Consider the following 26,603-nt stretch of genomic DNA (forward strand, 5'->3'; position numbering starts at 1 on the left):
ATCCTACACATTGGTCCTTTAAAGGTACACAGGTTCAAAAACTCTTGCCATTCTTGACCAAAGAATCCCATACACTGTCTATCACTTGAACTCACTTTAGTAATAAACACATTAAGCTCAGCCTTAAACACAAAGACTTTTTCAGGCCGTCATTAAAAAACCTTTTTCAAAAAAGACATTTTGACATGTCACAGTAGGAAAAGAATGAAAATGATAAAATGAACAATTGCTGAATTCCAATTAGCTGCCTGAGGTTTCAGGGTCCTGGTGTTGGTGCATGCTGGTTCACTGTCAAGGCTTACTGGGACAGTTGAATCAAATGGATCCTATTGTTAATGTTATGAGTGACACTGTGCTTTTCCTACGATGACAAGCAAAATGTCTGCTGTAAAAAAGCCCACAGCAGCTCCAAAGCAAAGACTTAAAGTTTCAGATTTCTCCCACTAAAGGTCCCTCAGTCTGTCCACCAGTTCACAAGCCACAAGCAGAAATAAAGGTTGTGTAATGCTGTTTTTACATTTGGCTCTGCAGGTTAAGAGCAGAGGCTCTCGGTGCGTCTCGGGACTCCAAGGATGAAGGAGGTGATGATGTGAGTAAAACTGCCTCTGAATAACTCGATTTTTGTTTGGTTGGTTGATGTTAAAAAATACTTTTGCCACATTAAAACATGACACAACTGCTGTTGGCACACTGCCTACCTCTGCATCTAAATGTGTGTTTTGTTTAATTAAAAAACGGCATTATGCTCTCTCCCAGTTTTCATCACCCATGCAGGACGGCGACATGACGATGACGCAGCGACGGAGGTTCACCCGGGTGGAGATGGCCCGCGTGCTGATGGAGAGGAACCAGTACAAAGAGAGACTGATGGAGCTGCAGGAGGCCGTGCGGTGGACAGAAATGATCAGGTAGACGAGAGGGAGGCTTTAAACTAAAGGTGGATGAGCACAGGGAGTAAGATTAACATACTAAAATGTTGTAAAGTGTTAAACTTGTTATTCACAAAAAGTAAATGAGCTATATTAAGCTGAATTTTGTGTTTTTATACTAACTGACTTAAAAAGTTGTTTGACATTTCATGTTCCATTGAGACACAGGTTTATTAAAAATATTACTTTATTGGCCCAATTTCTTGTCTGTGCTTCTATAGCAGCACAACATTTGCAACGTAATTGCACAGAAATGCCTCAGATGGTGGAAAATTCACAAAAATGTACCGAACCACAAAAAAAGAAAAGCACTTTCTTCTTTTCCTTTGACTCACACGTCTCCTTCCTCTCAGGGCGTCCCGAGAGAGTCCTCCAATCCAAGAAAAAAAGAAGTCCACCATCTGGCAGTTGTGAGATTCTGCTTTTATTTAACTAAAGTACCATTACAAGAAAAAAACCTTGAATGATTGATTTGGTAAATTAAAACTTCTTTTTCTCCCACCAGCTTTGCACGTCTCTTCAGCACATCGTCCAGCCCTCCACCTGTCAAGCGGCCGTACTACAGCGTCAACATCCACTACAAGTCTCCCTCGCCGGCTGGTTTCTCCCAGCGACGCAGCCACACCATGTGTCAGATCTCCACCTCCAACCGCACGCTGGAGTTCTTCCCTGAAGAGTGAGCAGCAACCAGCTCGACCCCCTCACTTAACACTAAACCTCCACTCTTACCTGCTTCTCACTTTGGTCTGAACGCCTGGATGCTTGCTCGCTTGTGGCAGCTTGGAGAGTAGAAAGCTTCCGGCAGGTTCTCGGCATTTGGGATTGGTTGTTAATGTCTTCATATCCCATTCAGACAAATCTCTTTATGCATGATTAAAGGAAATATTCTAAACATGATCTTATTCTTATCCTAATCTGCACAAATGTTTGTTTCCATCTTTCTTCTATTTCCATCTTAGGAGTCTGCAGGCACAAACATTAAGATATTTAAAATCTTTTCCAAATTTTCAGCTCAGTCTGATAAATATCGCTTGCTTGAGCTAGAATAAAGCGTAGTTTAACTTTTGCTGGTAACAACGCCTGTTGCTTTATTTTCTTCCTTTCTCTTTTCATCTCTTCTTTCTGCCTCTTGCTGCTGGCTGGCCAGGCTGCTAATGCTTCGCTTTCTCTCTCTTCCCTTCCCTCCCGTTGCTTCTAGACTGGCCAGTAATGGTGTTGCGTCTCTCCTCAGTGACTCGGCACTGTTGGCCCGCCGAGAGCAGCGGCGTGAACAGTACCGGCAGGTCCGAGAGCACATGCGCCGCGATGATGGCATCATGCAGGCCTGTGGTTGGAGTGTGCCTTCTCGCTTCAAACAGGTACACACACACACACACAGCCCACCCTGATTGGTCAGAGACCCTTCTGGGCCTCCACATACACAACAAAAACTCACAAATAACTCAATTTAAAGGGGAAAATAACCTTAGAGTTGTTTGACTGATTGATAGAAGTTCCTGACAGCCAGGGACGTGAATACCTACAGTATGGACTCAATAAGATTTGCAAGTGTGTAAATGTGTAGGAGAAAAAACACTCAGCACTCAATTCTCCCACACTCTGCGTGACATTGAAGTTACAAGTAAACATTTTTGCCATGCTTTTTATACGCCAGAAAGCTGCAAATCTTTTTCACACATAAAATTACATAAAGTTTCTCATGCTGACTTTTACTTCTACACTTGTTTCTGAACATTATTTCCCAAGCTCAAAATCATATTGACTCTTGTTTGAGGCCATAAAAACTCTGTTTCCAGGTTGATTCTCACATGTGAAAGTGAAGCGTATTAAACATGATCCTAACAAGTAAGAAGCCATCGTTCTCTCTGAGATACATTTTCAAAGACTCATGATGTTTGTGACCTTTTCCTTTTCTTCTGTTGATGATGTTGTAAGAAGACTTGTCGGCTGTTTGCCCATGGTCTACTATTTAATTACTGATATGACAGCTGAAACTGATCGGAGGTCAGCGCACTGACTGACTGTTGATTAATGCTAGCTGCTGTTTTTGTTTGGCCCAAGCTGGTACATCGTGGCACATGTATGGACAGGCAAACAGTGAAGATTGTTCTGACTGTTTATAGTTTTTGACAGCTCTATGGTTGGTTTTCGTCTTTTAATGGCATTTATTGACAACAAGATAAATATACTTTATCCTGTAAATTAAACCAACACCTGTAAGAATAGCAGCTCTCAGTCTTTTCCACTTTGGTTTCAAGCCTGATTTCATAGCATCAAAGTGTTCTTGGCAGACCTTGTGCAGCCCGAAGGCCAGAGGGCAGAGTTTGTTGATAGGCAGGTGGCTCTAACTCTGGTCTCCCACAGACTGGTGGTCAGACGGACAGCGCTCAGGACAGCCCGCTGAAGAGACAACAGGCAAGTGAGACCGACAGAGCGCCAGCATGCGTCCTTTTACGGCTTCCTCTCCCTTTAACCTTCCCCCTAAGGCCCCAACCCGATGGATAATACCAGAAAAAACCAGAGACAAACTCCTGAATATATTTAGATAATCAAGACGGCATTTTCTGTACTTTGCAAACTGAGTCACTGTCAGCTCCAAGTTCTTGACTAAAGGACTTTTTAAATAAGACCAACAGTGTATGATCTTAGGACAACTCTACCATGAAATGCAGCTCTGGAAATGCATGAAAATGGGGAGGGGAGACTTTTCATTTTGAGGCATGACAATATACAAAATGTTACTTAAAGACACACACACACACACACACACACACACCTTAAGACTGCATCTCTCCGATAAACTCCCGTCTTTGTGGAGTTGATTTCATCTAATCTTTTCTCCCTCTGCCAATGTTTTAACCTTAACCTTTTAACCTTTTGACCTCTGTCTGTCTCAACCTGCCCTACTTAACACATTGATGCCGTCATCACTTACTCCTGCTTTGATTTTAGTGTTCCACCTTAAAGGAAAAATCCACTATAAAATACTGCTAAGTGATGGTGTTTGTTTGTGTTTTCTTATATCTGGCGACAACATGAGATCCCATCAGGATATTTCCAGTACAGCTACAATGTTTAACAGCAGAATACATTTTGGTGCCACAATCTAATCTAATCTAATCTAAAAGCATAATTTTGCACTGATATGTACTGCAGCAATCGTCAGAGATAAAGCCATTATAAAAGAGGCAGAGATGGTCCTTGGTCTCTCTTGGGGAAGAAATTAAAGTGATTCCAGTGGAGTTTTCCTTTAAACTGCCTGCAGTGAATGTACTGTACATGTATACGGTACATACACAACCACTGAATGTTCTTGTTTTCCACTGAAGATGTTTTGATGGAACCAGACAATAATTCACTACTTTGCTTGTCTCTTGACCTCTTATCACGTCTACTTTTAGACCACTAACGAGAAGGAGGACAACCGCATGAAGAATGTGCCTGTCCCGGTGTACTGTCGTCCTCTGGTGGAGAAGGACCCCAATAGGAAGGTAAGGAGATCAACAGTTTTCTATGAAATAAACCACACCAGCTCTGCTGTTAAAGTCCAGATCTACTCAAAAATGTTTGCTTCAGTGATTATGTATTTGCACTTTGACACAAATTATTATTGAAAGCAAATATTTTTGGTGTCTTAAAAGCCCTAAAAACCTTTTCTCAATCAGTATTTTACTTTGAGCAATGGAGTCCTACATGAATTCAGTTCAATTTTATTTGTATATTGCCGAATCATAACAGAAGTACACTAGACTAATAATTCCCACCATGAAAAAAACGTCCTTTTAAGAAGCAGAAACCTTGAACAGACCCTGGCTCTAGGTGGGCAATGCGCAATATTTTCTGCCAAAGTCAGTTTTTGGTTATTTTGTATGAGAAATGTCTGTGTTTGAGATTTGTTTTTGTTTTTTCTTGTTCTCACTGGTTTAAAGTAGGCAGAGTTCAGTTGGAAAGATGCCACCAATCAGAATCGAATCAGGATTTAGCAACATTTGAATCTGATGACAATTGGTGGTGGATTGTTTGAAAACTGTCAATCAGTTATGATCAAACTACACCCACACAGTCCTCTCTTAACCGCTTATTACCATCTCGTCAGTTATGGTAAGCCACGCGGATCTGGGACGACAGGATGGAGCATTAGCTTGCACAGACTCTCTGAAGGACAGGGGGCAAACATTAAGAAGGAACACCTCTTGCATGCACATTCTTAACCTAAGGACATGTTAGAACAGGAATTAAATGAACCATAGGCGCACTTAGGTTGATCAAAAAGCATTTAAGGGGACGGTTAGGCTGCTTTGGGGTGACATAAGGCCAAAAATGTGTCTCAAATAGTAATTTATTAATTCATTTATTTTAAAAAGGGCACTCTGACAGTCTTTTGAATCTCTCACATGTGTTCAGGTGGCACGTCAATCTCATATTTGACATATTTTTAAATTATGTGTGTGTGTGTGTGTGTGTGTGTGCACATGCTTGTAGTTGTGGTGTGCAGCCGGGGTGGACTTGACTGGATGGAGAGCCAGCAGCCAGGAATCGGTACCTGCCAAAGTACCATCAGGCAGCACCGACCCCCTGCACGCTGACGACGATGGAACTGGCAAGAAGAGCAGCCACAGCTCCCCAGAGAAGAGGAAGGTAGAACGATTTATTATTATTATTATTATTATTATTATTATTATTATTATTATTCACTTCAACTAGACATGAATCATAGATGTGGAAGAATCATATTCACATATTAGGGATAAGTTAAAAATAAGTTTCCATGGAGCATTATGCATTAAACTACTGAGAAATATGGAGGACACACACATGATCCCGGTCTGTCAGTTAGTCGTCATTGTGTTAAAACCCTGTCGTCTTCTCTCTCCTTCCTCTGCTTATCCAGTCGAAGGAGCTCCAGGAAACAGACACCATGAGCAGTCGAGTGTGGATCCTCACCAGCACCCACTCTGCCAGCAAGGTGGTCATCATCGATGCCAACCAGCCGGGCTCACTGGTCGACCAGTTCAACGTCTGCAACGCCCATGTGCTCTGCATCTCCAGCGTGCCAGGTGAGACGGAAAGTTCTTGTCAAACCCTTTTGTATCTACCAGCACCTACATTTTCTGCTGAGGAATTCCCCCAACAATGCATACCACAAGGATTTTATTACAAAAATAAATGAGTGATAAAAATAATGTTTTTGGGAGGCAGAAATAGAAAGATGTAGCTGCAGTGTAACATTGTTAACATTTGCGTGTTTCTATGCAGCTGCCAGTGAGAGCGACTATCCAGCAGGAGAGATCGTGTTAGATCCAGGTGACGGTGGAGCAGGTGGAGGCGAGGACACCGGCAGCGTGGAGGGCATGTTGGCTGGCATCACTCTTGTAGGCTGCGCCACCAACTGCAGTGTCGCTCGTAGCAACTGCTCCTCACGCACTGACACGCCCATTATGGACAAAGGACAAGGTGGGAACGTCCAGAAAGCTCCCTGTATTTTTTAACACCATAGACCAAAGGTGTCAGTCTGTTTATGTGAATGCTTGTTGTGCTTTAGCCCCGACAGCTCCCCCCATGAACGGGAAGATTCACCCTGCCCAGTCGGCCGAGGAGGCCACAGAGGCCACAGAGGTCCCAGAGTCAACAGCCAGCCACACAGAGCCGGGACCTCCAGGACCATTTACTGAGCACGTCTTCACAGATCCACAGCCTCGTCCAGCAGACAACTCCGACAGGTAGGAGCTCAGAGTCCTCATGAAGACAACCATTAGGAATGACATGAATACATAACTGTTTGTCATCTGTCCGCACAGGAACACAGGTCAATCCAAAGAGGAAACTTCTCACCCTCCAGAGTCAGAGGACGGAGGGGAAGAAGCCAAGAACTACACCAGCGTGGCCCCCACTATGTGGCTCGGGGCCCAGAACGGCTGGTAAGTCGCTCAGCAGAACTGTTGCAAGCTTCTGCTGAAGCCCTAGAATATCTAAAAACACATAGAACAATAATTTCTTTACCCTGCTCACATATAATTCACATACAAACACATTACTTAAAAGAGATTAATCACACTCTGTATGGGAAGATCCTCCAAAAGAGGGTTTATATCTTCCATCCAAGACTCGCATATATATTTAAATATTAAAATCATGAGATGCTGCTTTGAACTCTATTTGCCGTTTTGTTTTGCTCTGGAGTATCTTGCCTCTGTTCTCCCTCAAGGCTCTACGTCCACTCAGCAGTTGGAAACTGGAAGAAGTGTCTCCACTCCATCAAACTCAAAGACTCAGTGCTCAGTCTGGTGTAAGTGGTGGTGACAGTTCAACTCTCACTTCAACTCTGTGTAAATTAAAGGCAAATGTTTTCCCAATGTAGAGTTTTATGGATTTCTGTCACTCCAACAGTCTCTCTCTCCTCCTTATTTGCAGACACGTGAAAGGCCGTGTGCTGGTTGCCCTCGCTGACGGGACCCTCGCCATATTTCACAGATCAGAGGGTATTTGGGGCTTTAGATATTTGTTTTGTCAGAGCTCCCATACACCAAACATCTAGCAGCTTCCAGGGACTAAGAAAAGCAGCCAAGATGTTTTAGTGTGTTTTGTGTAGACGTCGTTATTAATTAGTTATAACTTTGCATTCTGCGTGTGGTCTTGTCAACAGATGGCCAGTGGGATTTGTCCAACTACCACCTAATGGACCTCGGGCGGCCACATCACTCCATCCGCTGCATGGCTGTGGTCCATGATAAGGTTTGGTGCGGCTACAAGAACAAGATCCACGTCATCCAGCCCAAGAGCATGCAGATCGAGGTGAGTCATGAATGCATTTATGAAGAAGATATTTCCACTGACTGTGATAACGAGCTGATCTACTGAATCCACCTAATTATTTTATCTCCCCGTAGAAGTCCTTCGACGCTCATCCTCGCAGGGAGAGTCAGGTGCGGCAGCTAGCGTGGATCGGGGACGGCGTCTGGGTGTCGATCCGGCTAGACTCGACCCTGCGTCTCTACCATGCGCATACACACCAGCACCTCCAGGATGTGGACATTGAGCCCTACGTCAGCAAGATGCTGGGTGAGAGTATATTGGCTTGTTACAGAGAAAATCTCAAGTAAGCTTATTTATATGGCACTTTTCAAAAACAGCAGTTCCAAAGTGCTTTACAGTTCATAAAATGCATCAAAAAACACAGCAGGAAAACAGCCAGTAAAATACAGTTTAAAAACAGAAACAGATACTCAATGCATAATGCATAATAGTACCAAGAGTTGCATAGTAGATACTCAACAATAGAATCTGGACCGTGGGACATTTAAGAGGAACTGGTCAGCAGATCTGAGTAATCTTGGTGCAGAGTATTGGGTTATAAACTCTATAAAAGAGATATTAGACGGTGCCATGGAGGACTTTAAATGTGATCAGGAGGATCTTGAACTGAATTCAAGGAAGTGGGCCAGAGTGGAGGTAATGTGCTCTCTTTGTTTAGCATTTGTCAAAAGCCTGTCTGCCGCTTTATGAACCAATTTAAGTTGAGCAATCACAGACTCACTTAGACAGGAAAATAAGTTAGTAAATAATAAATAAGTAATCCAGGCAGGAGGAGATAAAAGTATGGATGATTTGCTTTACAGTATTGACATTTGATGTCACTGACAACCTCTGTAGTCTCATTCAGCCACTTGTTAGCAACCGCCTTTAAATGTAAAAGCTTCATAATTCACTTGGGGTATTTACTGACATATTTTATGTCATAGAACAAAACGTGTGTGTTAACTACAGACCTTATGTCAGCCATCTGACCAAAACCCCATTCAAAAAACCCACTAAAGGAACAGGAAACCCTAAAATGCAAACTAATTTCCAGATATAAGGACTCATTCCTGCAGCATGCTATAACAATGTGAACCCACTGTAACATTGTAGACATTGTATGTTTCACAATTACCAACGCTGCTCTCAGCCACTGCCTGTTACAAGCTAACAAACAACATAAATGTAATTCACAGGTACTGGCAAGCTAGGCTTCTCTTTTGTGCGAATCACAGCACTTCTGATTGGTGGAAATCGTCTCTGGGTAGGAACTGGAAACGGTGTGATCATCTCCATCCCACTGACAGAGAGTAAGTCTGAGTTTCATTCATGCAGCTTACAACAAGAGACGTGCGGACAAAAGTGTGTCATAGGCTCTGTTTCCAATAAAAATCCAAACGGTGCTTCCTTAATGTGCTAAAACCACAAAATATGTCTGCACACTGAAAGACTTTTGGGGAGTGGTCGGCAATGATTAGCCAGTGGTCTCAAACTCCTTGACACCGCTAAGGAGGTTATTTTACTGTCTGGATGTCAGAATTTGTCAAAAACAACAGATTTTAGTTTCATTTGATGGAGAATTATGGAGTGATTATTTTGTTCATTTTTGTCCAGCAGCACCACCATGTGGTCTCTTAACATTTTGGCTTAAACGCCCCTAAAATCATAAGTGGTAGAACTATTTCGATTTTTTATTTTTTTTCAGATGATCTGAGACTTTTTATCAAAAAACTAACAAACATTAGGTGATTTTTCCTTGACTCAGCCTTACATACTGCAGTGTTATTTGCCTGAGTTCTCCTTTAGCTTACTCCCTCTTCTCCCCATAAACCCCCTGTCTTTCTTTCCACCTTCTGCCTCATCTTGGTCACAATTGTTACTGTTACTGTCCTCTTTCTCCTCTGCTCTCCTCCTACCCTCCTCCTCTTCCTCCTCCTCCTCCTCCGCCTCCGGTAGCGGTGGTCCTTCACCGGGGACAGCTCCTTGGTGTGAGGGGTAAGTGGGAGCGCTCCCTCCCTCCTGCTGTTGTGATCTGTCTTTTCTCGCCCGCCTTTCGCCCGGTCAAACCTTCATGTCACCTGAGACAGTGTCTGCAGACTAAACCTGTTTCTTTAAGCTTAGTTGAGATGTGAACACCAATGAATGAAGACACACACCATTAGTCTCCTTTTATCTGTGAACACTTAGCTTAAGGTCACCAAAAGTATTCTGTGTGCAATGATTTTACTTTTTACTGTGTATCAGAACAGTGTTTGGACTCATTGATTGCTTTGCATGATATTTATCATTGTGATTTATTACATCAATGATTCAAATATATGTTTGTGTGTATCAGATCTATTGCATGCAACAGATGTGTTTTAGATGTCTCAATTTTTTTAATATATATTTTCAGTTGATCTGTGGAAATATGGGGATTTTGTGGGTGTTTTTCCTAGAAAGATATATATATATATATATTTTGCCTGTGTCATACTTCCACATATGATTTGCAAGGAAACACTCCTGGTTGGTTAGTTTCTCACACCTGGGTTCCTCGTCCCTCAGCCAATAAGGTGTCTCCTACATCGTCCAGTGGAGTGATCCATGTGTACGGGGACGACGGCTCTGAGAAGAGCACCGGCAGCTTCATCCCTTACTGCTCCATGGCACAGGCCCAGCTCTGTTTCCATGGACACCGTGATGCTGTCAAGTTCTTCGTCTCGGTACCCGGTAGGCACGAAGCCCGTCTGTCTGCTGATCTAACAGTCTGTCTGTAACGGACTGCATTCCCTCGTCTTTAACCTGCTCTGGATGTCTTTTTCTCTTTGTGTGTGTGTGACAGGCAATGTTCTGGCCACCCTTAACGGCAGCGTGCTGGACAGTCCATCGGAGGGGCAGGGCTCAACAGCGCCCCAAGAGACGGAGGCCCAGAGTGTTCATAATGTGTTGGTGCTGAGTGGAGGAGAGGGCTACATCGACTTCCGTATAGGTGAGCAAACTAATAGATCCTCCTAAATGTTACACACTGGACCTATATATATATATATATATATATGTTGGTTAGGAAATACAGAAATAAGGAAGTAAATGGACAATAGACTTTAACATATCATCAGCACAGTAAAGTGTAAGATGTGTTCATTAAATTCTCTCTCTGTGTTTTCCTCAGGAGACGGAGAGGACGATGAGACGGAGGAAGGAGAGAGTGCTGGAGCCTCGCAGATGAAACCTGCTTTGTGCAAAGCCGAGCGGAGCCACATCATCGTCTGGCAGGTGTCTTACATACCTGAGTGACACCCGGACCTGCTTCAACACCCCCACCCACTCATCTCCTTAAAGAAATCTCCTCCTCCCCCCCCACCCAAAAAAAGCTTCCAGCCACCTAAACCTTGTAATTATCCCCGGTCATGTAAAAGTTCCCCCCTTGGCTCTAAAACGACCCTCAAAGCCGTGTATTGTCCCTTGTAACTATTATATCCCCTACCTGCCCTGTCACCTTGTAACTTAAATGCCTTGTAAGTACCTCCTCTGATCTAGTAATCTGCCTGCCATCCTGTTTCTGTCCCACCCAGGGCATTGTAACTATCTTCATGAGCCTTGTAACCCAGCCTCATAACTACCTCCCTCCTCTGTATCGATCTTATACTCACCCTGTAAGCACACTGTATCTCCTCCTATATTTACCTCAATTGTCCTGCATCTGCCCCAGTTACTCCTCCTCCTCTTCCTCCACTTAGTTTGTCATCTGTGAAACCTCCACCTCATCTTAAAGCGAAGCCCAGAACATGCATCAGTTGTACCAAAATAAAAATAAAACAAGAACCGTGGGACGGAAATGTGAATGACAGCACTGACTTGCATTTCCACCAGAAATGTGTCTGATGTTTTCTAACAGCCAATCAGAAATCCATTACCATTTACGCCATGGTGTGTTTAAATGGATGGAGGTGTCAGGTGTTCATGGATCAATCTTTGACAGTGATTGTGAGTGAATACAAGATTGTAGTGGATGGTAAACCAGTTTGGGTTTGTTTACTATTTGAGGGAAATTGAAGGTACGACAACATGGAATGAATTTAATGTAAAAATGATGTCGAATTCAGCACAAAAGTCTGAGCTTCTTTTGGCTGTTACCTAAAATATTTTGCATACAGTCCTGAAGTCACCTCTATTTGAAGAGTCTCAGTTTGTGACTTTTGCTCATATTCTGCCCCGATTACAAGAAAAAACCCTCATGAGGAGGCAATGACCCCCAATGACAGGAAATATGTGCTGTTGTAAATCAGAAAGGTCAGAAGAGTCTTGCTGGAGTCGCGTGAACAATGTTATAAAACACAGTTGAAAAAGGGTTGAGCGTCATGTTTCGAGGGTTCAGTCCGAGACTCATTTCTCTCGTCTGACTGGCTGTTGATCAGACGGTTCGGTGTAAAGCACGTGAGCGGTGATGTGTTGTCATTATGTGTACAGGGATTATTGTCAATCTCCACACACACTGAAGCCCATCCTCTTTGTTCAGTATGGAAATTCATGCATTGATCTCTATCCGTGTGGATTAAATATTAAACATATTTGTGTGCTGACAAAAGTGGACGGTTGACGTGTGGATGTCTTGCTTTACGAAACACACAAAACAGAACATTTTAAAAAGGATTTCATGACCAGATTTATTGTTTTTGACATTTCCAATACGACTTCATACAAATTCCACTTTGATAGAACAAAAGAAGATAGCGCGAGTGTAGTTCCTCTTTCGTTTGTAAACTGAGACATGACATGATGACACTGCAAAACTATACGCTCCCCGAAAGCTTTAGTCACACGTCATATTTGAAAACTTCTGCCGTTTACATTCAAGTCTTCCTACATGAAGTGACAATCTGGTTTACATCGTTACAGACAGGATACTGAGAATCGTGAACGGGTAAAAAGGCAATAATTGTGTTGATAGTGTTGGTTAATTGCTCCCATGTTGTTGGGTTTTCATTGCAAGGACCGTTGCAGGAGAAACATTTGGGCTGTTTTTTCGTAATAAAGATTGCAAAGAGCTTATCTTCAGTAACAGAAAAGAAGGATATTTGTGTGATGTGCAAATTTTTACAATTAATCTATTATTTAATGATTAGTATAACTCAGAAGATTACTGTACTTTTAATGGACATTAACTTTAAATGCAGCCATTTATACTCGTCATTCCCTGAAATTTGTGAATCGTAACATTTTATTGCTCCGCATTCTGAGCTTATTGCTTGAAAACTGTAAACATGAACATGAACATGAACTAGTGTTCTGGGCTACACAAAAACTACAATGAAGTCTGTAACAGAAGCAGACGCTGTGGAGTTGCTGATCAAGTTATTGCTCACTTAGTGCACGTTTGCTTTAAAAAGTCATTTTACCTCAGATAAAAAAATAAATTTCATGAAAAACGCAAAAAAAAAAAAGAAGCAGCAAGAAAGCGATGACCTTCACCTCCTGCGTAACTACAAGCTACTAAAGCCAAAAAAATAAACTAATCTGAAGTGTGATGTGACCCGACTTGTAATGACTAATAGGAGAAACACTGGTTCACCTACAGGACGGCGTACACACAGCACATGTAGACCGTCAGTTGTAGATCCAGTGACTGGCGCTGTTCTCCCAGCACTGGAGCTCGTTCTGACGAAACCACAGAGAGATTTCCTTCTGGGCGCTCTTCACCGAGTCGCTGCCGTGGATCACGTTCCTGCAACGCCGCACAAACATGTTCAGGACACACACACAGAAACTGTATCTGGAGCAGACGAAGGCTGGCCCGGTTCTAACAGTTGATAACAGTTTAATACATTAACTACGGCTCAGGGGTTAAAAAAAAAACTATTTAAAACACAGAAAAGACAATCTTAGAGGGAACAAAGAGTTGGTTGTTTACATTGTGGAAAGTGTGTTGGCCATGTTTGTGGTTCATTACATCACAATCGTGTGATCGATCTACAGTCACACTAGACCATCCCTCCAGAGTTGTGCCGATTTAAACATTAATTAATTAATTAATTAAAGGTTCTGAAAAGGTTTTTGAGAATAAAAAACACCACAGCTGGAAAAACAGACGTGTTAAAGACGAGTATTTGCAACCACCAGTGACCTCTGATGAGGTAACAGTGAAATATAGAGGAGATACTGAGGTAAATACTGCGGTGCTGATAATGCTCTTTATGTCTTTATGTCTTTTAATTTGTTCCTTTATTCAGTTGTGTGAAAGTTTTCAGTTTTTTTCTGATATTTCACGAGATTGGAGAATTATACGAAGGACTAACCACAGAGGAAAAGTCTGACCAGGATCAATTACACCTCAACAAATCATTCTTATAGGTCTTTTTCAGAGCAGACATTTTGACTTTTCATAGTGGGAAATGTACAGGGTCGTACAGGGTCTTGGTATTGTGCATGCTGCCTCGCTGACACACTGTCATTGTGCACTGGGACAGAGCCATCGTTAAGATTATTAGACACCAAAATGTCCGCTGTGAAAAAGGCCTGTTCTCCCTCACAGAAGTGAACCATCGGGTGATCCTACCTGCCCACTTCCACGCAGTAATCTCCTCGGATGGTTCCAGGCAGCGAGTCTGCAGGGTTGGTCTCTCCCATCATCTTACGTGCTGTCTTGACCACGTCCAAACCCTCCCACACCTGAACCCACAGAGAAATGTTTTCATTTACCAACAGTTCGGCCTCGCTGGGCCTCATCGCATCAACCGTTAAATGACTTGGACCGTTATATTAAAGTCAAATATTTTCTTATTGTAGTACATTCTGTGCTGAAATGCACCTTTACCATTTATTTCCACATATATCACATGTATGTTTGGATACTGATGAGACTGAATCATCAATGCAACTTCTTTATTATCTCTGAGTCTGAACACAGAGCAGAAAAAAGGCCTGAATTTGACTCCGCTGTTAACCTGCTGTCTAATATGGAACCGGTTCTTGATGCCCATCCCTATTTATTGCTGCAGTAGGACTGTAAAATATGCCTTATTTATTATTTACTAGGAAAACCAAAAGCCTACTGAATTTCTGAAAGCCTTTAGTGCTGTGTACAGTGTGTCGGAGGGAGAATCTCACCATGGCTACGATTGGTCCAGAGCTCATGTAGCTGAGGAGTCCCGCGAAGAAAGGCTTACTCCTCAGGTCCCAGTAGTGCTCCCGAAGAAGCTCCTCGGATGCCTGAAATACAACACAGACACATATTCAACTCAGTTCAAATGTTTAGATTTATTACACTGGCAATGATCGTTATTTGGACCATGAACTATTTTGTCTCAAGGAGGAACAGAAGTCCAAATACCTGCACAAGTTTGAGGCCCACCAGTTTGAACCCTTTCCTCTCAAACCGACGCAGAATTTCTCCCACCAGTTTCCGCTGAACGCCATCTGGTTTCACAGCGATGAACGTGCGCTCATTCACGCCCGTCCAGCCTGCAACCACAGATAACATGCAGAAAAAATGAAGTTAAAACCAACCAGAGCAACCAGAGCAGCTTACATGCACAGCCTGTGTCACACAGGGTTTATTGGGCTTGCAGACAGCCTGTAGACCCTGTGGACACACACACACACACACACACATATATATATATAAACCATGCAGCAGGGCACACAGGGTTTAAGAAACACTTGAAGGGTCTCCACAGATGTTGTCTATTAGTTGTTAGTTCAACAAGCCACTGTTGGATTCACAAACACCACTTTCCGGTCTTTGCTAATCTGAATATAATCTGCTGTAATGTAGCAGGAGTAACGCCTGAACCTTGCACTTTCACAACACTTTCTGCAACATCACAGCACGCTCAGTCTCACTGATTCCCGCCTGTGTTGCCTCTCACCAGATTCTTCAATCCGTGCATGTTTAAACACCAAATCTTCAAGTTTACGTGGATCTCGCTGTGACCTCTTTTTCGGCCCCATTGCAGCAGCAGCAGCAGCAGCAGCAGCCTATCAGCGCTCACAGGCTCCACAGGAGACCCGCACAGCGCCAATGGCGGCGCGTTAACACCCGAGTTATTAATAGGAGGATGAATCAACTCATTGGACAGTGAGGAGGACACATGGACTGTCAGCCCTGCTGGTGGTGACACGGAGCAGCCGCTGAGTGTGTGACGGCAGATTAGTACAAACGCAGACATTTTGGGTAAAGAGTCACACGTGAAAGCCGAACATGAAGTTAGTTACAAAAGCTTTATCAAAAGTTGCTGAGAGCTTCATGCCACCATTGTTTCACCGCTTCACTCTGCTCCTCCTGTCGCCGAGGGACGTGTCCGGCGGGTCTCCGTCTCCTGCTCCACACAGGGCGGACACTGTGAGCGATAATGTCCGCTGTCACTGTCACACTGAAGCACGGTGAACCGCACATGAAGCATAAACACCAACCTGACTGGAAGATGAACGCAAATATAGACAGGAACAGGCAGATCATGGTCGGCGGCGGAGTCCGGACGGAGCTCTGGAAGGAGGAGGACGTAAGCGACGTACGTACACACGCACGTTGCTTAGGAACGATCCCCCAAAGCGCGGGCGCGTAGTGTCCCGGGGCTCACGAGGAACGCGTCACATGCAAATCTATGGAAGCCCGAAAGATAAAAGCGAAGATAAAAGTCAAAGTAACGTTAAAGTGTGTGATCAGTTCAAAGGTTTACTTACTCATACAGTCCACTAATTAATATTTATTTTATATAACAGTAAGTTTTCCTTCATGAAGCACAGTGACTGATCACTATGTTTCTTTATTGTCTCTGATATTATCTCTGATATTATCTCTGAGGGAGGAGAAATACTTCACAGACCATAATAGGACCATAATTGTTTTGAGTGTTTAATCAGAAACCCAAACCTTGAGCATAGACAAATCTTTCCCTTGGTATTATATATGGTGTATATTAGTATATACTGTATTATCTAAATCAACAAATACTACTGCAGATTGTATTGTCTGTTTTTTAGATACCCAATTCGCTTTTGCATGTTAAGAAGGAAATCAATAGCTTCTCAGTGTATTATTATTATTATATTAGAGTGTATTAACCTACAATTAATGTATGGCATAATCATGAAGCCAGAAGGAAATATGTAAATTAAGCTCAGAGCTGGCCTACAGTCCTGGTGCTGTGTTCATGTTATGGGATAGATAGTTGGTTGCAAGAGAATTAAAATACTGGGCACTGAAAATATAATAAATAGGAAACTCCGTTAAATCTGTGTTTAATTACATTAAACAATAACCAGTTGACTTGAATGCTATTTTAAAAAGACGTCAGAAACTCGTCACTACAATAACTCTGATCTGACATAAACATGTAATGAGAGGAAGTCTAATCAGGCAGAATAAGTTAAAAACACCTGTGTCAGTAGACCATGGGTGTATTTAACATCAAATTAAACTTTGTCTTTGCCTGAGTGGTCGAATCTGCTTCCCCTCCCTTTTCTCTGCTGGTACAAAAAGGTGATCAGGCCTCAGACGTACCTACATTAAGTGTTCACTGTGCATCACGATGCTATACGGCAGTCTATAGTCTCTATAACACACGCACAAAAACCACAAACAGCAGTTATATTTTACTTCAAATTGAATATTTACCACATCACACATACATATTACATACAGGGAGGTCTGCTTCAGATGACAACAGCAGAGGACTCATTTGAGTCAAGGATTACGGACATTGAGGCGAGGGCTTCTTTCAACACTGATTTGGTCCAAAATGTCCAAGATTGGAGACCCTTCAGCTTCAAAAGCACGAGTATCACACCGCTGTCCCGTTCGTCCTCTGTCTCTCTTGTTCCCGCTTGCGGAAATAGTCTTTGTTGAGCAGAACGTCCCTTTTTAAAGGCAAGGCCGGCTCCTCAGGTAATATGCTGCCTGATGCTTTCTGGTGCTGGGCCAGGATCATGGCGCGGAGCAGGGGAGGGTACGGGACGCAGCGCACAGGCGGCTCGGGGAGCGGCTCAAAGTGCTTGAACTCCTGTTCTATGTGTTTGGGAACCAGGCGCCAGTCGTGGTACATCACCTTGTCCACTTCCTTCACCTCGCTCTCTTGTTTTCCTGTCAAGCACAAAATGCAGCAAAGTCACAACATGCATGTCTGAAAATACTAGAATGAAGCATTTAAACATCCACCGTGTTACTTTTAGAGTGTAAGGAAGATATGACATGACATTAGTGTCTGTAACGGTACAGTTAGAGAGACAGAATCAGACATGTTCAGGTCCAATCTTACCTTTGTACGTGAGGATCCCCCATGCTTTGCCATGATCCATGTTCTACAAAACACATGAATCATTTGGTTACAGGTATCCTATCAGACACAAACTGTTTTTTCAGTCAATTTTGTGACAATAAACAGACCTGAGAGTCAGTGCATGGATGGCCCGCTCTTACCTCAGATGTGTAGTCCACTTTGATCTTGGTGAGCTTCCAGTAGCTGGGCTCTGTGTGGTCCTGCAGCCAGGACTTGCGGGTAAAGATGCGGCCCACTCCGAACATCCTCATACCCGCCAGCAGGGAGAAGAGGGTACTCTCCCTGCGGACATCCTGCCAGGCGAGCGCAGGCAGCATCTTCCCCGTCTGCGGCCGCTTCATGGTCTCGTAGTCCAGGGCGTACTTCTGGGACTCCCGCGGCCGGGACTTGAGCTCCCTGTACGCCCGGATCTTCCGAGCCATTTCTGCTATGAGCCGAAGCGGCCTTTTCTTCACCATGACTGTACCGAGGTGGAGCAGCTACCGCACAGTCCTCCGTTCGTCCTGCGAGAGAGCGGAGTGATTTATGTGCAGCTCAAGTTAAAGTGTGTGTGGGGTTGTCAGTGTGAAGCCGTCAGCTGTAACCAGGGCAACCGGACTGATCGATTAGAGTTAACTAATGCCGAACTATCGATACTGGTTTCATTGTGCACATTTCTGGAAGTAATGATTAAAAATTCCTACCTGAAACAATTTGACCTCCGCAAGCGAGGGACACAACTTCCGCTCACTCGGTCCGACCTCGAATTGTCCCCGGCGAACACCCCGATTCACTATTTGTTCCGCCTGAAGTAAATGAATAAAAACACTTCAGGAAGCACATTAATAAAAATAAATAAAAGTAGTACATTATTGATTTTATTGGAGCAATACTGGGTTAATAACTGGTGCAGAGTTGTTCGATTAGAATGAATATTTAATAAGCTATAAAGATTTTATACATAACTTCTAAATCTCCTTTAAATTGTCTAATTATTTTAAGAAATGAAGGTTGTGTTGGCCTAAGTGCGGATTTTAATTATTAGACAGGATTTTTAATTACTGATGTCAGATAAAAAATAGATGAAAAAAACATTCACAAGTTACAAATATATAAATAAATGAAATAATGAAAACAAATAAAAACACAAACTAGAATTACTCCAAAGCACCCCCAAACCCTTTAAAATGTTTGAGTTAACTGTTCAATTTATCGCTTATATTTTCTGTTGTTTTCCACACTGTTATGAATACAATGAAAATATATTTTTTACTTCTTTTTTTACTAGCAAAGATTTCAAATTGACAGGTATGACTTTGGTATCACTTATTCTTTCAGTAGATTTACTCCAGATAAAGAATGTTATTTGTAATTCAATTGTTTATTTTACTCAAGAAATGTTACATTTAAAAGAAAATTGTTAAATTTCAATTCATTTTTTTTCTACTGAATTAAACTGAAATATGTTGTGTAGAATCAGAAGTAAAAAGCAATGCAAACTTTTAGTTGATCTTAAGCATTTGACTTGAAATTGACATTTATTGGAACCAGTTTCCTCTGTAATGAAAAAACACATCCAGTCCTTTGTGCATATTTAGCATTCATTTTATTTTCAGCTGAAAATCATGCTGATAAGTTATACAGAAAAAGGCGAGTAAAGGCCTTGACATACAGTATTATTATTATGACATGTTACAGAAGAAACAGAGTTTTCCTATTTACAGTACAACAGTAAGAAAAAGTGCTTGGATGCATCAATGTGAAGACAAATACTGTGAAATAAGACATAAAAATCATCTGCTGGACTACAACTAACCTCCCTGTGGTTACATTACTAAATCTATAGGGATAAATCTTATATTTATAATTACACAACTGGGTAAAATTAAGTGTGTCCTTTCACACTACTCGTGGCTAATGAGCACAATCCTCTGGTACCTTCACCCCTGTTGTCGTGTCTGTGCCTCTGTTATGACCCATTCCTTCTCCACTATCACATAAGATCCTCGTATTGCATAGTACCTTAAGTCTGTCTTTGTGTACGTATACTTAAACCAAGACCTTGAGGAGTGAACATGATCAAAGACTGGTCACTGAGGCATCAGTAGGCATTCTGTGTAGTTTCAACACCTGGGTCAAACACTGTTTTACTATATTGTTATGGTTTGATACTCCAAAGAAACTAAAAATAAGGATTATTTACATTTGACCCAGGGGTAATGTTCCCTGTCTCAGTAATTTATGATGAAAGTTGGCTGTAAAATGTTTGCATTTCATTTTCCTGCAGGATCAAAACATCCATAGAAATGATGAAAACCACTCCTGCAGCATAATCAGCAGCTCTCTACCATCCTTTCATGATCTAAACATGTTCTATAAGATGTAGTTATGACTATATGACAAAACATGGCACAGCTTCAGTCAGAATTGTGATTGTCAGACACGTAAACTGTGTTTTTAGCCATATTTCAAAAGTATGATTGTTAGAAACACACTAAACATACACACAGAGAGACAGGCTATGCTGCAGGAGCAATGTGAGAACTTTCTATAACCATATTGAAACTTAGATTTTCTGCTTTAACAGGGAAACAAGTGACCGTTTACAGCCACCTTTAAGCCAACGGGGCTGAGTGTTTTATATTAAAAGGATTTAGAATAGAGTTACAGTCCAGAGGAGTTGGTAAAGGAAGTGATGAAAAAAGGCCTTGGGAAAACCAAAATAACACCCTTGCATAAAGTACAAAAAAGTTTAACATTAAAACTGCCCACAATCTCATATTTTGTCAAAGAAACTACGTTTTTTTTTTTTAAAAGTTCTAAAAAATGATAAGGTGTAACAGCGATGAAAAGTCTCTTAAAATGTGCGGCAGTATTTTCTGAATGACATATTTTCTCATGATTAGATTTAAAGGACTTATACTAAATAACAATGTATACTGCTTATATATTTTAGAAAAGAGGAAATACATAGTTTAGTTCATAAGGTTTCGATAGGAGCCTTTTAAAAGCTGGTGACAGATGGATGTTGCCATAAACATAACAAATATTTGACTTAACTTTTTAAGTTTCTCATGAAACAAGAATTGTCTGATGAGGAATCATCAGACAATTGTATGAGTTGTTTGGATCTGATGGCTGTTCAATTAACGAGGAAAAGGAATATTTTCATTTGTGGAGGACTACAAGCTACAAAGTACATTCAGGTTCATTCCACCTCCTAACATTTCTTAGGTTTGTGATCTGCTTAAACATGTTTTGCTGTAGAGCTGTAACCTGTGGGTAAGAAATAATCACTTTGTCTATTCCACCCATTCGACACGGTGGCTTACTGACTCTCACTTTTGCAACCTAACCTAAAATTGCCAGTAAAACAGGTAACAGATTACTTTGATAATGCATGGATAGCATTTAGGCTGAGAACAATATACAGTATTTGCATACAAGATGAAGACACATTTTTTTGAAACCCCCCTTTTTTGCAAATATACCACGATGACCACCAAAATTTGGCCATACTTGACTTCAGTGTTACACTGTACAGTCCATTCCTGCACCTTTTCACTAAATCCCCACACACGCATGGCAACAAGTTATGCAAGCTAACAAAATAACACCACATCTTTTTACTTATTACTGAAGCTGGTTGGGACGCTGAATGTATGATGAGCATGAAGACATCTGAATGGCATGAGAGAAGATCACAGTAAAAACGTGGAGGCAGAAATACTGCTGTCACAGTTTTCCACCTACGTACCACTCTGATTCTGGTTATTTTCTTCACTACTGGACAACATCAATGTCGAGGAAAGCTTGAGGCAGGTAGGAAACACTAGATTAGATGCCATCTAGGACAGTGACTTCTACCAGTGTTTAAGAGGAGGTAGGATTTGAGCCGCCCAGTCATGTCCAGCGGCATCTCTTCCTCTGGCAGGCTTCGGGGTCAGACGTACAACCCTCCGAGTCACTCTCAGAGGAAGACGGTCCAGCCAGTGGGGGGACAGGCAGGCTTGAGGGGCGCTCAGGCCCATCTGGGGTTTCTTCTGTGGTGCCACTATTCAGACTGAGAACCCAACCCAGTTTGTTGTGGAGCAACTGACGAAGGCCTGGTGGCAGTGGCAACACGTCCAGGGTGTCTATACAGTCCGGCAGCAGCTGGCGGAGGCGAGCACAGCACAGGTACAGCAGGGAGGTGGGTGCAGAGCAGGATCTGATCACCTTCATGCTGCTCTTCGCTGCTGTGGAGCAGGCCATTGGATAAAACCTCTTATTCTGTAGCTCTGTGGCAGCGACACCTAAATCAAGAATGGTGACAAAACATTTTATGGTCATGTGTAATATCTTGTTACAATACTAAACTGTGAGTATAATGTATACAAGTTAGCACAGACTCCCCACTAAAACAGATGTGTGCTTTATACAGGCGACCATATGGGGGGTTGTATGAGGCACTCCATGGTCAGTGTATTACCTCCAGTAGAGGGGTTGGCACATCCCCAGTGGAGAAGCAGACAGGATACCAGTTTGGAAGTTAGGCAATGTGCTGCTGTGGACAGTTTAAGTGAATGCTATATTTAGAATATGCTGTCAGACAGTCCTTAATCGACAGGAAACTGAAGCATTAATATAGATATCTGCTCTCTTCAAATCCACCAGACTCCACTGACAAAAGTCTGCAGCAGTTAGTTCGGGTGCTAACAAACTACAGTGTTACACCAAAGTCACAACAACAAGTTTGGTGGCTCTGGTGCATTCCTCAACTTCTGTCTGCTTCTCCAAAATGGGGGCATGTCGACTGCCGTCTACTGTAGTAACACACCGACTATGGATAAATACCACTTCAATAAACCTGAACTAACCCTTTAAGGTTCACCAGATCAGTTTCACTCAGATGTGACAGACTGAGATTAAATATAGTTTCTGCTTTGAGTTACATTGGTTTAGTATCCATATCAATATTCTTTATGTTTAAAAAAGTATTATTGGCCAATATATCATTATTGGTTTATTTAAATTAAATTATTATTATTTATTTTACATCAGTATAGGCCTCAAAAATCAAATATCTACTGGGCTTCAGTAGCGTACTAGTCAGTACTAACCTATACACTTGCGATTCTTAAAGAAAGTGAGTGTGCCATGCCACGTGTCCAGATGAACTCCAATGATGGATCCCTGTCCAAAGCGGGAGGAGAAGTTCATCTTGTCTCCTTTATGATGCAACAAGCCTGTCAAAAGGAAGACAAACACTGATGTTTAACTTCTACAATAACCACCGTGAGCAGTTACATCATAGCATGTTGTGTTACTCTTACCAGTGTAAGAAAGACCCCAGCTGTCTGTATCTTTTCCCAACAGGCTGCAGAACGTGTGTCTGTATTTGTCTAGATTGACATCAGAAGTGCCGATGCCAACCATCTGTACAGAAATAACAAACACACAGCATGAATAAAAGCGTCTGTCCTTTTTCTTAGCAAGATATTAGCTCTACGAGGGATTTCTTAATCAGATCAAGTCAATGCTAGGAGGTAAGGAGTAGAGGTTTACCATGTCTGTTCCGTACACTGGGGACGTCATCTTGATTTCCCAGAAGTGCTGCCCTTCAGCCAGCTCCTTGGAGCCACGGATCGCTGCTGTACCACAACTGTATTCAGAGTGGAAGTTCACTTTGCGATTGTCGCAGCTCAGTAAAGTTGCTGTCGACCTGCTGTTGGCATCCCAAACCCAGTCGAAATCTGAAACAGAACAAGTCATTCACTCATTAATTTATTCATGGCCAATCACACAAGAAAATAAATCATTTGTTTGTTGCACACAAAAAAGTTCCTTGTATGTGGGCAAATCACAAAAATCAATAAGAGATTGACATGTAGAAGTTGTCTTGTACCTTGGTCATCCTCTCCACAGTGGCAGTCTTTAACTTGGTGAAAACCTCGCAGACGAGGGTTGTAGTTGGTTTCAGCCTGTGAATCGCAGCCGCAGTAGGACTCTCCGGTGACAGGCACTGCACTGGGGACTGGAGGGACCATCACTGCTGAAAAGTCCGCCTCAGAGTCTGAATCACTGTACTGGAGAGCAGCAGTGTAGATAGAAAGAGGAAATGCAAATGTCAGCAGCATTACTTATGTAACAACACAGCACTGGTTTCCATGTCCGACATCATGTCGCTTTCTTTTATGTGGAAAAAAGCTATTAGTTCTGATACAAAGCAAACAACTGAAACTTTAGCTTCAAGCATCAGACATGAGCATCAACAAACACACACTGTTTATAAAGACCAAAGGCAAATTGGAGGCTTTAAGTTTGAGAGTTTTGCTCTCATGGTGACACTTCCTATCTCGAGTGTAAATATCATATGACACAAACAAAAACTTCCATGTCCCATGACACTTCATATCTGTCCAGAGCTTTAGGTTACAGACGGAAAAAAACAGCAGCACTTGTATGATTACCTCTAAGCGATCATAGCCCCACTCTTCACTTTCAGAGGCCAACACAAGCGCCCGGGCATCAGCATCCCGTCGTATGCCACCCCAAACATATCTCCATGCACGGCTGTTCCTGCTTCGCCTGGACATGGCAGCAACAACACAGTCTCACCAGTAGAAGAGCCAGCCAGTCAGTTCAGGTTTCAGTCCAGATGCTGGAAGAACAGCATCAGTACAGCTGCTGGAACACAAAATGACAACATGGTTATTTTTCAGAGGCAGAGAGACTGGAGAGTTTAGTGGCATTTAACCTGGTTGAGCTTTGTACAACCAGGTGTGGCTCTAAGCAACCCTCTGAATAAGTCCAAAACACTCACACTTGCAGATGCTGTATGACATAATTTATTACTTTCTTCATATTATCTCGGTGTCTTGTTTCAGTGATATTCGCTACAGCTTTCCTCTCTCAAAGGCACTCATCTGGTTTCGTCTTACTTTATAAGAAATCTCACAAAATGCACTTTAGCCCACTGAGACACTTAGTGGGAGCAACGTTAACCCAACATCCCACAAAGACACCGACTGTCTCTGGGATAACATTACACATTATCTAACTACATAACCCAACGCTAACTAACTGCTGGTAGTCTGGCCCTGGTTCACAGCTCATTGCCATCAGCAGGAGCATTATTATTATCGTTTGAAGCGCGCTGTTGTTGTTGTTGTTTTTCTACCCATCTCCAGTTAGCCGCTTAGCCTAGCTAACGGCAGCTAGCCACACAGCTAGTGCACGGCAACGTGTTAGCAGGCTGTAACAAGGTCATTAAGTCCGACTGCTGGTTACAGCCGTGTATACAGCTCAGCACGCCGGTAGATGTAGTCGACCACACGGTTTATAAGAAAAGGGGCGACCGTAGGAGGAATATCGCAGATTCAGACCTAGCGTAAACGAGCTAGTTAGCTTCCGTTAGCTGCTGGCGGCTATCAGCTATCAGCGCTGTTGGAGAGGTCGCGTTAACGTTCACGTTACCTGGTTATTCACGGAAACCATTGACAACGCCACAGACAGGTTGCTCCTGAAGACACCGACTGCTGCAGCGTTGATACACGACAACCGAGCGAGTGGCTAGCTACGCTTCCTTTTTTTCCATGACCTACTTTACACGAGTGTGACCGTAAACAATAACAGCCAGACAGGCTCTCTGCAGGAGCTCTCTGCACGAAGTTTGTGCACACATGAAACACTGCTGAGGGGTTGTGCTGGAAGAAGGTGTTTTACTTTAGTGAAAGTACCAGTGCAACGTTATAAAATAACTCCATTGGCAGTGAAAGTTCTGCATCAAAACATCAGCAAATTCTTGAATCATGAAAAGTAGAAGTGAGGGAGTGTTGTATTGTTTTATATTAAGTCTGATCATTTACTTAGCTTTAAAAATAGTAAATAAATAATACCCTGCATTCAAAATGTAAAAGTACAGAAGTGATACAATGTACCTAAAGGATGGGTTCAAACGTGTTTAAGTCTGTCTAAAATCAATAGTCAGGTACCTGTATGAACACAGAACCGGTTTTGCTTGCTGTACAAGAACATTACTCATGTTCATACTGGCTATTAAAAGATGCCTTCCCTGTTTTATGCAAAAATGTGTTCAAATGTTTGTGTGAAGCTAATATGAGATGTGAGCAGTGAGAGTTAAATAAATCAAGAGTTATCTTCCAAAGTTTCAGTCCTTCTGGTATGAAACCCCCTTTTTGTTCCCCTGGTCAGTGTAAAGGAGTACTGTCCTAATATTAAATAATGTAAGTCTAATGTTAACTTTAGACAAACTTTGGTATACATTTTTGAATGGAAGGATTTCACTTACTGGTAAATTAGAAGTAAAAAGGCTTTTTCAGTGTTCATGTGATGTGAAAAAATGGAAATCTATCCTTTAAAGTGTCAAAGTATTATGGCCCTTGTCAGTTGTATGTTGTTCAATTTGTGACTCATTATCATTGATGCATTAACATAATAAGCCTTATTAAAGGCAGAGCTACTGAAATCTTAACTACTTCTTATATATATATATATTATGTACTGTTGATCAATAACTGCATCATATTTTAAAAACTTCATATCTTTTGTATGTAAAATCCTAATTTGAAAAATAAAGTAACATGAAACAGAAACACTCAAGTAAAAATACAATAAATTTTCCTTGCCGCCGTCGCCAAGT

At 42.2% G+C, this 26,603-nt stretch overlaps 4 protein-coding genes across 20 annotated transcripts in view; 1 reads left to right on the plus strand and 3 right to left on the minus strand.

The window, feature by feature from the left end:
- mapk8ip3 (mitogen-activated protein kinase 8 interacting protein 3) overlaps positions 1-13,187 on the plus strand; it is a gene marked incomplete at its 5' end in the record, with an annotated part of 23,682 nt that extends 10,495 nt beyond the window's left edge. For 5 of the 12 annotated variants that reach the window (XM_035654551.1, XM_035654552.1, XM_035654553.1 and 2 more), the window contains 21 exon segments: positions 532-589; positions 757-908; positions 1,283-1,339; positions 1,435-1,605; positions 2,128-2,287; positions 3,294-3,344; positions 4,331-4,420; positions 5,412-5,567; positions 5,821-5,986; positions 6,186-6,383; positions 6,472-6,649; positions 6,728-6,847; positions 7,135-7,215; positions 7,341-7,408; positions 7,573-7,721; positions 7,817-7,988; positions 8,921-9,034; positions 9,681-9,719; positions 10,272-10,436; positions 10,549-10,695; positions 10,876-13,187. In XM_035654551.1, the coding sequence (XP_035510444.1) occupies positions 532-589; positions 757-908; positions 1,283-1,339; positions 1,435-1,605; positions 2,128-2,287; positions 3,294-3,344; positions 4,331-4,420; positions 5,412-5,567; positions 5,821-5,986; positions 6,186-6,383; positions 6,472-6,649; positions 6,728-6,847; positions 7,135-7,215; positions 7,341-7,408; positions 7,573-7,721; positions 7,817-7,988; positions 8,921-9,034; positions 9,681-9,719; positions 10,272-10,436; positions 10,549-10,695; positions 10,876-11,000 (2,617 nt within the window). 12 annotated transcript variants of the gene reach the window in all.
- On the minus strand, positions 12,352-16,283 carry nme3 (NME/NM23 nucleoside diphosphate kinase 3). Of its 3 annotated transcripts, XM_035654567.1 has the most exons (6): positions 16,116-16,173; positions 15,967-16,042; positions 15,034-15,164; positions 14,811-14,912; positions 14,260-14,372; positions 12,352-13,428 (listed from the first exon to the last, which is right to left on the minus strand). In XM_035654567.1, the coding sequence occupies exons 4-6, from the start codon at positions 14,835-14,837 to the stop codon at positions 13,311-13,313; spliced, it is 258 nt and encodes an 85-aa protein (XP_035510460.1). In that variant the 5' UTR covers positions 14,838-14,912; positions 15,034-15,164; positions 15,967-16,042; positions 16,116-16,173; the 3' UTR covers positions 12,352-13,310. The 3 variants fall into 3 exon arrangements, with proteins under 3 accessions (XP_035510460.1, XP_035510459.1, XP_035510458.1); XM_035654566.1 differs by lacking the exon at positions 15,967-16,042 and having other exon boundaries at positions 16,116-16,283; XM_035654565.1 differs by lacking the exons at positions 15,967-16,042; positions 16,116-16,173 and adding an exon at positions 15,572-15,734.
- Positions 16,284-17,281: 998 nt separating this feature from the next.
- mrps34 (mitochondrial ribosomal protein S34) lies at positions 17,282-18,765 on the minus strand. Its single transcript, XM_035654564.1, has 4 exons — positions 18,664-18,765; positions 18,121-18,483; positions 17,960-18,002; positions 17,282-17,784 (listed from the first exon to the last, which is right to left on the minus strand). The coding sequence occupies exons 2-4, from the start codon at positions 18,436-18,438 to the stop codon at positions 17,486-17,488; spliced, it is 660 nt and encodes a 219-aa protein (XP_035510457.1). The 5' UTR covers positions 18,439-18,483; positions 18,664-18,765; the 3' UTR covers positions 17,282-17,485.
- A 781-nt stretch (positions 18,766-19,546) lies between these two features.
- Positions 19,547-25,639, minus strand: spsb3a (splA/ryanodine receptor domain and SOCS box containing 3a). 4 transcript variants are annotated; one of them, XM_035654938.1, is made up of 7 exons: positions 25,418-25,639; positions 24,412-24,625; positions 23,847-24,027; positions 23,507-23,694; positions 23,275-23,377; positions 23,062-23,187; positions 19,547-22,254 (listed from the first exon to the last, which is right to left on the minus strand). In XM_035654938.1, exons 2-7 carry the CDS (start codon positions 24,535-24,537, stop codon positions 21,863-21,865), a joined length of 1,116 nt encoding a protein of 371 aa, XP_035510831.1. In that variant the 5' UTR covers positions 24,538-24,625; positions 25,418-25,639; the 3' UTR covers positions 19,547-21,862. The 4 variants fall into 4 exon arrangements, with proteins under 4 accessions (XP_035510831.1, XP_035510830.1, XP_035510833.1 ...); XM_035654937.1 differs by having other exon boundaries at positions 24,412-24,628; positions 25,418-25,638; XM_035654940.1 differs by lacking the exon at positions 25,418-25,639 and adding an exon at positions 24,765-25,365.
- Positions 25,640-26,603: the final 964 nt, after the last annotated feature.

Source organism: Morone saxatilis, unplaced genomic scaffold (genome assembly GCF_004916995.1).
Source record: "Morone saxatilis isolate NCDOM2014 unplaced genomic scaffold, NCSU_SB_2.0 Contig14, whole genome shotgun sequence".
NCBI lineage: Eukaryota > Metazoa > Chordata > Actinopteri > Moronidae > Morone > Morone saxatilis.